This window comes from Vulpes vulpes, chromosome 2 (genome assembly GCF_048418805.1).
Source record: "Vulpes vulpes isolate BD-2025 chromosome 2, VulVul3, whole genome shotgun sequence".
Taxonomy (NCBI): Eukaryota; Metazoa; Chordata; class Mammalia; order Carnivora; family Canidae; genus Vulpes; species Vulpes vulpes.
In genome coordinates this window covers 20,539,046-20,555,479 of record NC_132781.1, presented here as the reverse complement: position 1 = coordinate 20,555,479, position 16,434 = coordinate 20,539,046, and the positions used below count along the sequence as shown (strand labels likewise).

The 16,434-nt window shown below is 52.2% G+C and overlaps 2 protein-coding genes across 3 annotated transcripts; both read right to left on the bottom strand.

The window, feature by feature from the left end:
- Window positions 1-2,542: 2,542 nt before the first annotated feature.
- On the bottom strand, window positions 2,543-5,643 carry HCRT (hypocretin neuropeptide precursor). Its single transcript, XM_072747169.1, has 5 exons — window positions 5,487-5,643; window positions 5,024-5,119; window positions 4,368-4,488; window positions 3,811-3,989; window positions 2,543-3,012 (listed from the first exon to the last, which is right to left on the bottom strand). The coding sequence occupies exons 4-5, from the start codon at window positions 3,829-3,831 to the stop codon at window positions 2,641-2,643; spliced, it is 393 nt and encodes a 130-aa protein (XP_072603270.1). The 5' UTR covers window positions 3,832-3,989; window positions 4,368-4,488; window positions 5,024-5,119; window positions 5,487-5,643; the 3' UTR covers window positions 2,543-2,640.
- Window positions 5,612-10,165, bottom strand: GHDC (GH3 domain containing). 2 transcript variants are annotated; one of them, XM_025987074.2, is made up of 10 exons: window positions 10,052-10,165; window positions 9,774-9,858; window positions 9,264-9,580; window positions 8,660-8,781; window positions 8,027-8,513; window positions 7,440-7,632; window positions 7,281-7,352; window positions 7,070-7,203; window positions 6,623-6,708; window positions 5,612-6,344 (listed from the first exon to the last, which is right to left on the bottom strand). In XM_025987074.2, the coding sequence occupies exons 3-10, from the start codon at window positions 9,565-9,567 to the stop codon at window positions 6,126-6,128; spliced, it is 1,617 nt and encodes a 538-aa protein (XP_025842859.2). In that variant the 5' UTR covers window positions 9,568-9,580; window positions 9,774-9,858; window positions 10,052-10,165; the 3' UTR covers window positions 5,612-6,125. The 2 variants fall into 2 exon arrangements, with proteins under 2 accessions (XP_025842859.2, XP_025842858.2); XM_025987073.2 differs by having other exon boundaries at window positions 9,774-10,160.
- Window positions 10,166-16,434: the final 6,269 nt, after the last annotated feature.

Sequence of the window (16,434 nt, the reverse complement as noted above, 5' to 3'; positions counted from 1 at the left end):
TTTCCCCCGGGCTCGGCCCGCACCCGCCACGTGGCCCGCACGGGGAGGGGCCGCCAGCGACACCCTCACCCTTCTCCGCGGCTCTCCTCCCAGGGGGGAGCGGCCCACGCGTGTCTCTCCCAGAGAGAATTCGGGACACGCCCACCTGGAGCAGAGACCCAAGAGGCAGGGCGGGGCTTGGGTGACAGACACGCCCTCTTCCCGGGTGGCCACGCCCCCACGCGTGCTTCCCCGGCGACTCCTTGTGGCTCCGCCCCGCGGGTTTCCCCGCGCGCCGCCCACGCTGGGAATGGTGTTTGATTCACAGTGCCGCCTGCTGGAGTTAGGGTATCTCGCAGCACCCCGGTGTCCTGCGCTGAAGCGTGTGACAGCAACGGTTAAAGAGACTAGTTTTGCCGGTGGAGGATCAATAGGAAGGCTGGATTTCAATTTCTAGAATGGCTTAACCCTCACTCGTGCCTCGCTTTGAGTAGTTCTCCTAGAGGCGAGGTCGGCCTCTGCGAGCAGCCAGATGGATGAAAAGAGCCTTGGAGTCCATGGGGTATAATCCCGATTCTGCTGCTACTCACTGAATGTGTGTCTTAGCCTCTTCAAGCCTCATTTTCCTTATCTGTAAAATGGAGCTAATAATTTTCAACTCATGGGGTGGTGAGAACCTAATAGCATCATGCATGTTTGGGGGACACCCTAAGTGTGTTGGAGAGCAATTGTCTCTCTCTTCTTACAGTCTTGATTGAACCCTCCTTTTCTCTGCTGCCATTCAAGTGGGAAGAGAGGCTGGGACAAGAAAGATAATTCCTTTTTTTTTTTTTTTTTTAAAGATTTTATCTATTTATTCATGAGAGACACACACACAGAGAGAGGCAGAGACACAGGCAGAGGGAGAAGCAGGCTCCATGCAGGGAGCCTGACGCAGGACTCGATCCCAAGTCTCCAGGTTCACTCCCTGGGCCGAAGGCGGTGCTCAACTGCTGAGCCATCCGTGCTGCCCAGAAAACTTCAAGGTGGGCAGAGTCAGTTTGCAAATCTCAAAGGTGTATTTACTGGTGGTCTTTGATCTCTGTCTCCCAAGGAGGAAACCGGGGCAGCAATAAGAAGGATGGAGGTGAAACCAGACATGGGACTTTTTCACTACAAACACAGAAAATTACAGGAGCAGCTGAATGTGGGGCTTAGGGTGGCTGCTTCCCAGAACAAAGCCGTGAGAATGGGAAGAGAGGCTGGTGCTCATCTCAGGCCAATAGCTCCTTACCTTCACCCCCAGAGTCTGAACTGGGTGTTATCTGGGCTGTTAGATTGCTTAAAAGTGCCACATCCTTCTGGGTCTCTACTTTTGGGTGTTATATGAGTTTCCTAGGGCTAGTATAACAAAGGACCACGAACTGGTTTAAACAACAGAAATTTATTGTCTCAGTTCTGGAGGCTAGAAGTCCAAGATCAAGAGAAGATAGGAATGGTTTCTTCTGAAGGCTATGAAGGAGAATCTTTTTTTTTTTTTTTTAAGATTTTATTTATTTATTCATGAGAGAGAGAGAGAGAGAGAGAGGCAGAGGCACAGGCAGAGGGAGAAGCAGGCTCCATGCAGGGAGCCTGATGTGGGACTCCATCCAGGGACTCCATGATCACGCCCTGGGCAGAAGGCAGGCACTAAACCGCGGCGCCACCCAGGGATCCCTGTGAAGGAGAATCTGTTCCATGTCTCTCTTCTAGCTTCTGTATGTTGCAATCTTTGGTGTTCCTTGGTTTATAGTTGCATCACCCCACCTCTGTCTTCATGTTCACGTTGTTTCTCCCTGTGTACGTTTCTGAGCATTCAAATTCCCCCTTTTTGTAAAGACACCACTCATACCAGATTAGAGGTCCACTCTCCTCCAGAATGACTTCATCTTAATTACATCTACAATGACCCTATTTCTACATAAGATCACTGTACGAAGTACTGGGAGTTAGGACTCCAACGTATATTGGGGGTAAGGGGTGCATTTGGCTAGAGACGCAGGAAAACCTTGTCCCGTCTCTGGTTAAGAATTTCTCCTGACTCCACGTACCTACAGAATGAAAGGTAAAGCCTGATGATTTGTGAGGGCTTTCACAATCTAGGCTGCAGGATCCTGTCTCCTTCCCTTCCAGCGCCTCACCACTCCCCACAACGTCAACCACCGTGCGGCTCATGTTGAACTTTATATTCTTGGCCTTTTCAGCAAGCTCAGCTCCTATCCCTTCCCAGCCAGACTCCGCTCCTCGGTGCAACCTTCCTGGCTCTCCCTCCCTTCCCTCTCTGTCTGTAAAGGCCGAGATACAGAATGGTTACTAGAGCATTGAGAGATACGTCTGTCCCCCATTCTTCCCTCCGACCATGCACCTGTGCGGTTGTCTCCGTACCACGGGGCCTCACACAGTTCCTTGCTCTGTGTTTCCAGTTGGAAGACGCCAAGGCGGAGGTGCCCCAGAGCCAGGCTTTCAGGCCGCGAGCTCTTTATAGTTCGAAAGACTCTCCCGCCCCCTGCAGGACGGAATGCGACCACGCAGAACAGAGACCCGCCACACTTAGAGACTCGTCTTTATTGACCTTTTGTCGGGGGCTGACATCCGGCGGGCAGCGAGGAGAGGGCAGGGCCAGGACAGGGCGCGAGCGTCAGCTCAGACTCCCGACCGCCCTCCAGGCGCTGCAGAGGGGACGGCCACCACGGGACATCTGCGCCCGGGACAGGGGCGCGGCGCTGGCTCTGCGCCTGCGCGGCGGCCCATGGTCAGGATGCCGGCCGCATGGTTGCCGCTGGCCTGCAGGAGGCGCTGCAGCCGGCCCTGGAGGCCCGGGGGTCCGGGCCGCCGCTTGCCCAGCGTGAGGATGCCGGCAGCGTGGTTGCCCGCGCCGTGCAGCAGCTCGTAGAGGCGGCAGGAGCACGTCTTCTGGCGGCAGCAGTCGGGCAAGGGCTGCGCGGCCGCCCCGGGCGACAGCAGCGCGGGCGGCAGCAAGAGGAGCAGCAGCAGAGTCACGGCGGCCCAGGGGACCTAGGGAGACACCGGGCCAGACGCTGGCGGTCCTCCGGCCGCGCCTGCCTGCAGCCCCGGCCCGGGCTCCGCCCACCTGGCTCCGCTCCCGCCGCCTGCGCTCCCACCTCTCAGGCCGCTAGGTCCCCGCCCTCTGCGCGCTGCTGCCTCTGCTGGAGGGCTCCTCTCTGGCTCCTTTACCTGCTCATCTCTCAAGCCCCAGCACAGCATCTCCTCCAGGAGGCGTTTTGAGATCCCCTGGGCAGAGTGAATCCCTCTTTTCTGAGGACGCTTAGTCCCTTGTGCCCCCATTAAAGCGCTTACCACTCCACCTGAAAACCGGGTGCGTGTTTGCACCAGAAGTTTGTTCACTCAAGGAAACAGAGGCCCTGTATAGACTCTCCACGGACAAACACGTGCACGTCAAGGGCTAGCAGGTTCCAAATTGTCTTGTTTGCCTGCCCCCTGGCCGGGGAAACTGCACTCTGTGGCTTCGGGCCTGTTTCCAAACCTCTTAGGGGCCACAACTTCCTCCCTTGTAAAGGGGTATTAATCCCTATAGCGCAGGCCGCAGGAGGAGGACACAAAAGACCAGGTGCAAGCACCGTGCCTGATGCATGAGCTCTCAGGAGAAGGCCATGGATCCAGTGCTACCCCAGGCTCTCCGCGGAGGCTTCACCCTGTCAGTCTCCTGCCTCGGATCCCACATGGGAAAAGACCAAGGCAGAAACACCTCAGCTTTCTTTCCAGCCCCTTGAGCAAGCATTTCCATTGCCTCGCTGGTAGGATGAGTCACCCCTTCTATCCCTGGGGCTTTACCTTTGTAGAGGGAGGGTTCATGGCGTCTGGAGCTCAGAGTGGGGTAGCCAGGAAGGGTGTTGTCTGCAGTGGTCGGAATAGCCAGGAACTTTGAGGCCGTTGACTGTGACCCCCGATCAAAGGCCTGGGGTTTATAGTCCTCTGAGGTGGTGGGGGACAGGCGGGTACTTGCGTCCTCTCTGGAGCCAGACAAAGGCAAATCTAAGATTAGCCTCCTGCAGGGGGACCGTCTCCAGGTTGGGCCCAAAGAATGGCCGCCAAGGCTCTCAGAAGCGGGAGTGCCATCACTGTGCCCCTGGTACCCCCCTTGTCTGTCTGCCTGCTCCCTGGAGATGGGGCGGTCTCCCGGCACTAATGAGGCCACCTTGCACCCAGGAATCTGGGAGCACAAAGGAGGCCTTGGCTGGGGCGCTGGCCTGGGACAATGGTGGGGGGGGGGCAGCTGCTAATTAGGGCAGAAGAGAAGGCAGCTATGAGCCCCACACTTCACATGGGGTGTGTGGTGGGGGGAGGGCAGCCAGGCAGCAGGTCTGTGCCCTCTGCCTCTGTTGCCATACCTGGGGTCTGTCGGGTTCCTTGGCCTTCTTCCTTCTTGGAACAGGCTTCTTAGTTGCCTCTCCCTTTCCCCAGTTCTCTCCTCCTCTCTGCCCCTCCCACCAACCTCCACGGTGGAAAATCCTGGAAATTGAACGTGGGCAGGAAGAGGAAAGCAGGTCCTCCGACCTGTGCAGTTTCCTTCCTAGTCAGGCTGCCTGGAGAGGGGGATGGAGTCCCATCCCACCATCAGCAAAGAGTGAGCCCCTTTGGGGGAAGGACAGTGCCATCTCCAAGCCAGAGTCTCTTTTATACAGGGCACGTCTGTGGAGCACCTGCTCTCTGCCAGGCCCTGCAATGGGTGCTGAGGGCACAGTGTGCATTGGATGGTCCGGTTTTCCCAGACTCCAGAATCCAGGTGAGAAGACAACCCAGCATGATGATAGCTCAGGAGGAGAAAGGACCCCAGAAAGGCCTTGCATGCAAGGTGGATTTCTATCAGGTAAGGCTGGGGGAGGGGTGCATTCCACAGAAGGCACAACTTGAGCAAAGACCTGGAGGTGACAGTGCTTAGTTCATGTGGGATAGTAGGGTGTGGGCATCATAGTTGCGGCTCCCCTCATAGGGGAGAGGTGGCTGGACAAGGAAGTGAGGACCAGGGTGGGTCAAAGGGTCTTACCGGCTAAGCTGATTGGCCTCAGTCCTGTGGGTGCTGGGGAGCCAGGGGAGGGTTCTAGCAGGAAGGAGTCCTGGGGCTGATGGGGGGCTGGGTGGCCTGGATGTGGACATGGAATTCAGAAGTAATTCAGAGGCAGGATTGGAGACTTAGCAACTGAAGGGGAACTGGTGCCATGTTACTCAGGAGGAGCTTTAAGGCCTTGGGTGAGGCTGACAACCTCATGAAACCTCAGTTTCCCCACTGGTAAGATGGATAGTTAACCCAGATGGTCTCTGAGATTGCTTCCTGTTGTGATACTTCATGATGTGTAGTACAGTTCCTACACAGGAAAGTGGTTTGTGGGTGTTGGGCCAGACAGGGACCTGTGCTAAGCCAGGGCAAGGGAAGTTGGGGAGCAATCCCTCCACATTTAGGATCAGCTTGGGGTAGAAAGAAGGTGCACACACACTGGGGACCTACCGACCTGGAGTGGAGAGTGGGGGGAAAGCCCTGGTGTCCAGAGCTGAAGGTGGGGGGAACCAGCCGCCAGCAGGAGCAGAGCAAACAGGCCTCTTACAGTTCCTCCCTAAGCAGACCCGGAGTCAAGAATCTGGTGCAAGAGGTTTATTTGGGAGGTAATCCTAGAAACCACAGAAAGGGGTGGGGATAGGAGGGATGGCAGGAAAACCAGTAAGAACTGTGTTATTGAGAAGGTTATCACTGTGGACAACTGGCACAGAATACACTTCAGAGCTGTCACCCTGAGGGATAATGACGCCAAGGTCTTTTTCTCTAAGTCCTGTTTCTTATAGGCCGAGGGTGGCTCCTGAGAGCAGTAACTGCCAACAGTTGGAGCTTGCACAGTGCACTGGCTGGAGACGCGGGAGCATCAGCGTGGCAGGGAACTCCAGCAGTGTCCTCCAGAGGGGGCCTGGGGCTCCAAGCAGGGCTCTGCAGGCAGCAGCTGACTAGGCCGAGCCTCCCTAAGGCCTGGCAGCTCTGATGGGCCACTGTCAGGTGACACAGAGTCCACGACCCTGGCCAAGGGTTCCCATCCAGAAAGGCCACAGAGGAAAGAGCCAGGTGGCCTTTGAGGGGGATGGGGCATCAGGTAGGCCTCAGCTCAGGACACCACCCTTCTCTGCAGACACTGGGCCAGATGCCTCTGCCTGAGGACCCGGGGCATCTCGGGAGGGAAGGGGGACGAGGGGCAGGCTGCAAGGGTGGCCCGGAGTTCTCTGAAGGCCCCCTGCCCCAGCAGGTGAACTCTGGCAGGGCCCACGCTGCCCCGGAACCTCAGGGACTTGTAGCGAGGAGAGACTTCCTGAAGGCAGTGGTCAAGCTGGAAACAGAATGGCCCGAGTGAGGAGGCTGGTGTGTGGCTGTGTGACCTGTGGATGGCGGGCGCCTGAGGATGCCAGGAGACGTGTGGGAGGCGTTTCATATGTTCACCTGTGTCTCCTATGTCTGTGGACCTCTCTCCCTTCCCAGAGCCCCAGGGAGGTTCTCCTCCCCCTACTCTCCCCCCCCATCACAGCACTGGGCCCATGGCACGGGGGCAGGAGGGGGCGTGCAGAGTGAAGAGGACAGGCAGTCACATCCCTTCCCTGTCTTGTTTACCTTGTCTCGATTTTCTTCTGACAGGTTCCTCAGCCCCCTTAGCGCCACAAACACCTCATAGTGGGGAGCAGAGCCTTCGGAGGAATCTGGAGACAAACCCCCATGCACACACATACTCTTGGTTTCCAACACCGAGTCCTGTGCCCCTACTGTTCTCCCTCACCCTGAGGTTCATGGGAGGAATTTCTTGGCAAAGGCGGGGGGGTAAATGGAGAGGAACCCAAAGCCTAATTGTAAGTATGAAACAGGCCAGGAAAGGGAAGGGATGGGGCTGCAGCAGGAGGGATGGGAGTTAGATGTGGGGAAGGGCTTTGCTAGGAGCAGCAAAGGAGGCTGGGTCTTACCTCTTTCGTAGAGTTCTTCCTTCAGGATGGATTTGGTATGGGCAGGGTGTGGGGTGGGCAACCAACTCAGGAATGGGGAGCAGGAGCTGATGGAGAAGCTTACCCAGAATGCTGCTCTCCACACAGCTGTGGTCTAACAGTTTGGCCCCTGGCCACTGCCCTACCGCCCTGCCCAGGGCCTCAGAGAATGTATCCTCTTGAATGTCTTCTCCTCGCACATTCAGGCCCTGGCCCAGCCTAGGGAGGAGGAAGGGGGAGGCAGAGGAATCTGGGGCCCTAGGAAAGCCCCTCAGCTCCCCCAGGGAGTCACCTACCTGCGGACGAACCTGACGACTGGACACTGATTGTGGGCACCCACCACCTGTACCACATCACCCAGGCGGCACCTGACGGGGCAGGAGTGCTGGTGAGGTTAGGCCCTTGGTAGGGTCCCGGAGGGCCTGAGGTGCCCTAGAGGTAAGCCAGGTGTTCACCTGGTGAGGCTGGTGTGGTTGGTCAGCACCAGCTCGTACTCCTCACCCTTCTGGGCTTCGGCCAGCAGGACAGTAGAGGCAGCCTCTTCCTGGGCTCCTTCCTTAACTGGGAGCAGCTCAATAAAAGGAGCTCCAGGGGGCAGAAGGTAGAGCCCTCGAGGTTGCTCTGGCCACAGGCTCAGGCCCACCACCCCTGGGGGGAGCAAGCAGCCCTTTAGCTGGTGGTACCATTGCTTTTTTGCTAGGGACCCCAGGCCCCAAGTCTCTGAGCAACTGATCCCATGGCTGCCCTTCTACCTCTCCTTCCTGGCTCCCGCAGGCTCAGGGTGCTGCCTCAAGGGCCCTGGTTGGGAAGAGGCAGTGGTTCTGGTGGGGGGGGGGGGGGCAGACCTGGGGGTAAATGCTGGTGCTGCGTGAATGTGTGCAAGTCTCTTAACCTCTACGAGCCTCAGTCTGTGCATGCGTAAAATGGAGCTGCTGGTGTTGGGGGGATTAAATGAAGTGATTACGTAGGGCTCACTACTTGGCAGCTCGCTGTGTGGCGTCTACCCCATGCTCCCAACTCACTAGCCCTGAGTCCTGCTCACCTCCAGTGGTGGCATAAGCAGGTGAGAAGAAGGCCAGCCCTTGACACCACAAGGCCCCCAGGGCAGCCACAGCCTCGGCCTGGCCTCCTGCATCCAGCGTCACCACCACCTGTAGCTTTGGCCAGAGCCGGAGGGCCAGTCCTCGGGGCCCCTGCTCTAGCGCCTCCCGCAGCTCAGCCGCCCGCCCTGGGTTCCCGGCAGCCACTGCCTCAGCCAGCTCTTCACCATTGGCCTCCAGGCCCAAAAAGACGTCCAGGAGTTCAACTGCCGTCCCAGCTTCCAGGGCCCGCAGCCCTGGGGACCTCAGTGCCTCTTGCAGCAGGGTTCCAGGGTGCTTGGCTCCAGGGGTGCTAACCTGGCCCAGGGCATGCCAAGGCCAGGGGAGAGGGTGAGGCCAGGGGGATGTAGGGGTCACCCGGGCAGTGCCCCCTGGAGCCAGCACTTCTGGGTAGGCCTTGTTTAGGGCTGCCAGACCCAGCAAGGTGGCCTGGAAGGAGAGAAGAAAGGGTGTTGGCCCTGGGCCCGAGCCAGTCCCCAAGTCCCCAGGTTAGGGGTTCTTTGTCTACCCTGATGGGGGAAGGTTTGGCCTGATGGGGCCTCTGGTGCAGCTATGCTCCAGCCTTCTCAGTTTACCTGCAGGGAGACCTCCCCGTAGTACTGGGTTGAGGTAGGGGGCAGCTCCTGACCCCGACTTTCTTCCTCCTGGGCCTGGCTGGCCTTGGTCAGAGGGAGATGGTTCCGGAAGGCGCTTGTATCTGTAGCCCCAAAGACATCATAAACTCATCCTGAAGCCACAGTTTCCTGAGTTTCAGGTAAGAATGATAAGACCTGGGGCACCTGGGTGGCTCAATGGTTGGGCGCCTGCCTTTGGCTCAGGTCATGATCCTGGGGTCCTGGGATCAAGTCCCACATCAGGCTCCCCGGGAAGCCTCTGCCTATGTCTCCCTCTGCCTATGCCTCTGCTTTTCTATGTGTATCTCTCATGAATAAATACATAAAGTCTTAAAAAAAAAAAAAAAAAAGACCCTTGAGGAAGGAGCCCAGCAGAGGCCCGGGGCAAGGCTACTGGGGCACAGGAATGGAGAATTCATTTTGAATAATCCTGAGCCTGGGTAGGGTGTTTGGATCAGGCCCCTCTGTGCTGGCAGTAGAAGGGGAGAAGGGAAGTCCTCAGGTTCCAGAATCTGTCTGGTGGCACTTCTGTTTGGGCCACCTCCTTAGACCTTTGGAAACACACCTGTGGCCCCCGTGAGGGGACAGGGGGGCCTCTGGGCTCCCTGAAGACACCACCTCAGGGCGTGCTGCTGGCTCTGGCCCGCATGCAGGGTGCTCTGCTCCAGTCTGCGCTGCTGCCAGGCGGCTGCCCCCTGCAGGGCCGCTCCTGCCACACGGTGCTGGAGGCCGGCAAGCCAGGACGGCCTGGCACCCTGGAGCTGCCGCTGCCGGAGCGAGGCCAGTGGTAGCAGCAGCCCCAGGAGGAGGAGGAGGAGGAGGAGGAGGAGGAGGAGGAGGAGGAGGAGCAGCAGCAGTAGCAGCAGCATCTCCAAGCAGCTCCTGGGAGGAGGAAGGGACCCAAACTCTGGTACTGGGGGGAGGAGAGGGTAACCCCTTTCTCCCCACAACCCAACCCAACCTTCACCGCACTCTACCACACAAGAAACCACGGAAAAAGGAAGGCTGAGAAGTCAGGCCCCATCAGGCAGGTGATGCAGAGGAGGGGACATCAAGGCTTCGGAGTCACACTGACCTGAGTTCGGACCCTGGCTCTGCCACTTGGTTAGCTGCAGGGCCCTGGGCAAGGCAGCTAGCTGCTCTGGGCTCCGCTGCCCTGTCTGTAAAATGGGAATAATAATAGCTCCGCAGAAGATACAGAAATGGTTTGACGCGGTGCCTGGCACCCAGCAGCTGCTCAACCAATGACAAGTCCTGCCCACCCGAGGGGCTCTGCTTCATCCCAGGATCCACCCTGTCCCAGCTCCGGGTCCCTCCTGAGGCCCGGGCGGTGGTTCCACGGCCCATATGCACCTGTCACAGCCCACTGTGCCCACCCCCAGCTCCCAGGGCCCCCTGGGCCCTCCGGTTTGCGCACACAGCCAGCCAGAAAGATGGAGCCAGGGCTTTAAAGGGTGGGGCCCCGACGGGGAAATCCGGCCGCGGGCCTGAGGGCGGAGCTGGCCGGGGGAGGGGCTCTTAAAGGGGCAGTCGGCCTGAGGCCGCACGTGCGCGGAGCCGCCCAGGCCCGCCTGTGGGAGGAGGTCCCCCGCCAAAGCAGTGTGGCCTCCAAACTCTGCAGGTGAAGGAGGAGAAGGCTGAGTGTGGAAAAGGAAAAAGAGCTCCACGAAGCAGCCTGAGTTGGGAGAAGGGCGCAGCACCCCGGAAGAGCAGGTTCAAGCTTGAGAACTGTTTAAAAAACGAAATTGTCTCCCAGTCCAGAAACCCTCTCCCCAAAGATCCACTAGCTTTCCCTGACAACGGTAGTAGAGAAAGGAAGCCCTTTTATCATTATTATTATTTTTAAAGATTTTATTTATTTATTCATGACAGGGAGAGAGAGAGAGAGAGAGAGAGAGAGGCAGAGGGAGAAGCAGGCTCCATGCAGGGAGCCCGACGCGGGACTCGATCCCAGGTCTCCAGGGTCACGCCCTGGGCTGAAGGCAGATGCTCAACCACTGAGCCACCCAGGCGTCCCAGGAAGCCCTTTTATTATTGAATAAGCATAAACCAGAATGGGATGTTCATCACAGGCAATGACTGAGAGATTGCACAGGGAGAAGAGAATCTCCCTCCCTCACTTAGCCAAGCTGCCAGAACCCGTCACCCGCATGTCATCCAGACAAGCGATAACTAGCCCTCAAAGAAGAGGACTTGGTGGCACCATTTGTCACCCATAGCTCATCCCAACTTTACCTGTTAACTGGGGTCACCATCGGTGTTAGCTAGTAGGCTTTATGCCCAGGAAAAACAAACTTTTCTCATCTTTATGACATGAGGTCTTTTTGCAGCTTGGAGCAAGGTGCCCACCTCAGTTAGGCTCCTACCCTCCCACTGTGAAGTTTGAGAACCTCTGCTCTAGAATGAGGTTCTTCTGCTGTCTATGGTTAAGCCATCCTTGCTCCTGTACTCTGGACCCAGGCTCTCAAACACTGAAACCCCTCCCGTCAACCCTTCATCCGTCTTACAGGGGTCTCCCTCCTTTTCACAGCTGAGCTCCCTTGCACATTTCTGCTCTCGCTGTCGGGCTACCCCACCTTGATCTCACCCCTTTTATTTTTATATTATTTTATTTTTTAAAGATTTTATTTATTTATTCATGAGAGAACACAGAGAGAGGCAGAGACATAGGCAGAGGGAGAAGCAGGCTCCCTGCAGGGAGCCCGCTGTGGGACTTGATCCCAGGACCCTGGAATCATGACCTGAGCCAAAGGCAGACGCTCAACCACTGAGCCATCTAGGCACCTCATTTTTATTGATTTTTTAAAAAGATTTTATTCATTCTTTAGAGAGAGAGAAAGGAGAGAGAGACAGCACAAGCAGGGGGAGCAGCAGAGGGAGAGGGAGAAGCAGGAGCCCTGAAAGCTATAATTAAAAAAAAAAAAAATCAAGTGTAAGACCTAAACAAGAAATTAAAAGGAGTTAGAGCGGGCCACCTGGGTGGCTCAGAGGGTTAAGTGTCTGGCTTTGGCTCAGCTCCGGTCATGATCCCAGAGCCTGAGGGTCATGATCCCAGGGCCTGAGGATCCTAGCCCCTCACTGGGCTCCCTGCTTGGTGGACAGCCTGCTTTTCCCACTGTGCACCCCCCACTCGTGCTCTTTCACTCTTGCTCTGCTCTCTCTCTCTCAAACAAATAAATATCTTAAAAAACTAATAGTTTTATTAGGTACAATTTACATACCATACAAGTCACCCACTTAAAGCATACAATTCAATGGTTTCTACTATGTTCAGAGGTCTGTGTAACATCAGCAATTTCATGACATTTTTATCACCTTGAAAGTAATTCCATACCCTTTAGCTATCACCCCAGTCCCTTCCCACCTTCTGATCCCCAGCAAAAGCAACCACAAATCTACTTTCTCTAAAAATAGATTTGCCGATTCTGGACATTTCATATAAATGGAATCATGTAACACGTGGTCTTTTGTATCTGGCTTCTTTCACTTAGCATGTTTTCAAGGTTCTTCCATGTATTACTGTGTAGTTATAGTTCATTCCTTTTTATTGCCAAATAATATTTATTTTATTGTATGGATATGCCACATCACATTTATTTACCCATTCATCAGGTGATGGGCATTTGGGTCATCTCTATTCTTTGGCTACTATGTATAATGCTGTTATGGACATTTGCATGCAAGTCCTTCTGTGGACATATATTATTGTGTTTTTTTTTTTTGCATAAAAATGTAATGAATGCAAGTGATTTATCACATTCCAATGAATGGAATAGCTGGGTCCTATAGTAACTCTTTAACTGATGAAGGAACTGCTAAACTAGTTTCCATAGCTGGTGCACTATTTTATACCCCACCAGGAGTATATGAGGGTTCCAATTTCTCTAGGTCCTTGTTGACACTTATTATTATCTGACTTTTTGATTATAGCCAACCTAGTGGGGTGTGAAGTGACTTGAGTTTGTGTGTGTGTGTGTTTTAAGTACATTCCACACTCAAAGTGGCACTTGAACTCAGATCCTGAGATCAAGAGTCACATGCTCTACCAACCGAACCAGCCAGGTGCCCCAGAGTCCATTTTATTTTATTTTATTTTATTTTATTTTATTTTATTTTATTTTAAAGGTTTTATTTATTTATTTATTTATTTATTATTTATTTATTTATTTATGAGAGTCATACAGAGAGAGAGAGAGAGAGAGAGAGAGAGAGAGAGGCAGAGACATAGGCAGAGGGAGAAGCAGGCTCCATGCACAGGGAGCCTGACGTGGGATTCGATCCCGGGTCTCCAGGATCGCGCCCTGGGCCAAAGGCAGGCGCCAAAGCGCTGCGCCACCCAGGGATCCCAGGTTTTATTTATTTATTCATGATAGACAGAGAGAGACAGAGAGAGAGGCAGAGACACAGGCAGAAGGAGAAGCAGGCTCCATGCCCGGGAGCCCGATGTGGAACTCGATCCCGGGTCTCCAGGATCGCGCCTTGGGCCAAAGGCAGGCGCCAAACCGCTGCGCCACCCAGGGATCCCAGTCCATTTTATTTTTATTTTTATTTTTATTTTTATTTTCATTTTTTCCCCAGAGTCCATTTTAATTTGCATGGTCCCAAATGACCAATGATCACATATCTTTTCATGTATCAATTAGCCATTTGTTGACTTCTATGACGAAATGTCTTTTAAGATCCTTTACCCTTTTCTTATTGGGCTATTTGTCTTTTTATTATTCAGTTGTAAGGGTTCTTTATACATATTGTACATTCAAGTCCCCTGTCAGATAGATGATTTGCAAATATTTTCTTCCATTCTGTGAGTTGTCTTTTCATTTTTTTTTTAATTTTGAGGAAGTCCAATTATCTACTTTTTCTTTTGTTGCTTGTGGTTTTGGTGTCATATCTAGGGGTCCATTGTCAAAATCTGAAGTCATGAAAAATACTATGCTTTCTTCTAATTGTTTTATAATCCTAGCTCTTACATTTAGGTCTTTATTTTTTATGGTGATAAAAGATGCATATGATTTACCATTTTAACCATATCAGGTATCCACTTCAGTGGCATTACATTGTGTGCAACTATCACCACCATCCATCTCCAGAACTTTTTCAGCTTCCTAAATTGAAACTCTACTTATTAAACAGTAACTCTTCATTCTTCCTCCCCGCATTCTCCGATGACCATGATTCTATCTTGTCTTTATGAATCTATTCCCGGTAGCTGGTATAAAGGCAACTGTACAATATTTGTCCTTTAGTGTCTGCCTAATTCATTCAGCATAATGTCAAGATTTGCTTATGTTGTAGCATATGTCAGAGTTTCCTTCTTTTTAAAAACGGAATGATATTCCATTGTATTTGTGGTCTATCCATTGTCTAGACCACAGTTAATTTATCCATTCATCCACTGATGGACATTTCTGTTGTTTTCATCTTTTGGCTATTGTGAATAATGTTGCTAATGAACATGGGTGTACAAATATCTGTTTGGATCCCTGCTTTCAATTTTTGAGTATATACTCTGAAGTGAAAGTGCTGGATCACATGGGAATTGTTTAACTTTTTGAGGAATCTCCATGCTATCTTCTCCATGGTAGTAGTCGCTGCACTAATTTACATGCCTACTTGCAATGCATATGGGTTCCAATTTCTCCACGTACCCTACCAGTTATTTTTTGTTGTTGTTTTGCTTTGATAATGGCCAATCTAATGAGTAAGAAATGGTATCTCATTGTGGTTGTGATATACATTTCTAATGATTTCTAATGATTGAGCCTCTCTTGTGTACTTATTGTCTACCTGTGTATCTTTATTTTTTTTTAATTTTTATTTATTTATGATAGTCACACACACACACACAGAGAGAGAGAGGCAGAGACACAGGCAGAGGGAGAAGCAGGCTCCATGCACCGGGAGCCCGACGTGGGATTTGATCCCGGGTCTCCAGGATCGCGCCCTGGGCCAAAGGCAGGCGCCAAACCGCTGCGCCACCCAGGGATCCCTACCTGTGTATCTTTAGAGAAATATCTGTTCACATCCTGTTTAAAAATTATTGTTGCTGTAGAGTTCATGTTCTGGATATTAATTCCTTATCTGACATATGATTTTCACATATTTTCTCCCCATCTGTGGGTTGCCTATTCACTCTGCTGTCTTTTGATGCACAAAAGTTTTTATTTTGATGAGGTCCAACTTACCTTATGTTGCTCATGGTGTCATGGCCAAGAGATCATTGCCAAATCCAATGTCATGAAGCCTTCTATGGTTTCCTCTAAGTTTTATAGTTTTAGCTCTTACATTTAGGTCTTTGATCCATTTTGAGTTAATTTTTGTATGTGATGTAAAGTTCCAAATTTACTTTTTGGCATGTGGCTATCCAGTTGTCTCAGTACCACTTGTTTAAAAGATTATTCTTTCCCCATTGCATGGTCTTGGCACCCTTGTTAAAATCAGTTAAAAAAAAAAAATCAGTTGGCCATAGACACATGGGTTTCCTTCTGCACTCTGATTTCTATTCCACTGATCCATATGTCTATCCTCATGCCAGTATTACACTATGTTGATTACTGTTGCTTTGTAGTGTTTTGACTTACTTATTGTGAAGTGTGACTACTTAAATTTATTCTTCTTTTTCACTTGGCTATTTAGGAGTATACTGTTTACTGTATATTTGTGAATTTTCCAGCGTTTATTATTTACATGTTTAGTGAGTGGCTGGATCATATTAGGGAGTCTTTCTACTTCCCACCACCCACCCTCATATGGCGTGAAGCTTGATATTGCTCAATAAGGGGGTACAGACTTGAGTATGCCCACAGTTGCCCTCACATGACAGTTATTTTCACAGATCTCTTTCCCTGACCACACCCAGCTAAGTTACACTTATTGTTATCTGATTGCTATATATTTTTCTTTTTTCTTTTAAAGATTTTATTTATTTATTCATGAGACAGAGAGGAGAGAGGAGAGAGAGAGAGAGAGAGAGAGAGAGAGAGAGAGAGAGAGAGGCAGAGACACAGGCAGAGGGAGAAGCAGGCTCCATGCAGGGAGCCCAACATGGGACTCGAAGCCCTGGGCTGAAGGCAGGCGCTAAACCACTGAGCCACCCAGGCTGGCCCGATCTGTGCTCTAAACCAGTCTCCCAAAAGATTCTGATGCATGCCTGGGTTTAGAACCACAAATCACTTTATCCAGCCATATCACACCCTCCGTCATCTCCAGCCTCTGCCTGCACTGGTCTCTCTGGAGGAATACTTCTCCTTTCTCAACTCTTTGTTCTTTAGGAGTCAGCTCAAACTAATTGCTGCCCTTCCTCCCTATTCTCTTGTATTTAGTGTTGGCCTCAGGATAACTTTTTTGCAGCAGGAGCCAATATCCTATCATGATTGGTTGTGTTGCTGGCTTTTCCCAGCTATAATCCTCTTGAGGACAGGACGATTTCTCCTCCCACACACCATACCCAGCATAGGGTGGGCACTTCAAATGTGAAGTTTAAGGATGAGCTTTCTAACAGGAAGAGTGTTTATCAGGTGGCTAGGAGATACAGACTATCATTCTGATTTTTAAACCATCTTATGAATAGGAAGGTCAGAAATGCCCCCTCTGCCTTCAAAGCTGAAGACACTCTCTGAGGCCAGTTCCTAACTAGTTCTGCTTTTCACAGTTCCACTGATGATTTCAAATATTTCCCTATCAAAGCTACCCTCTCTCACCTCCTGATGGGAAAAAAATAAAAACAGAACTCAATA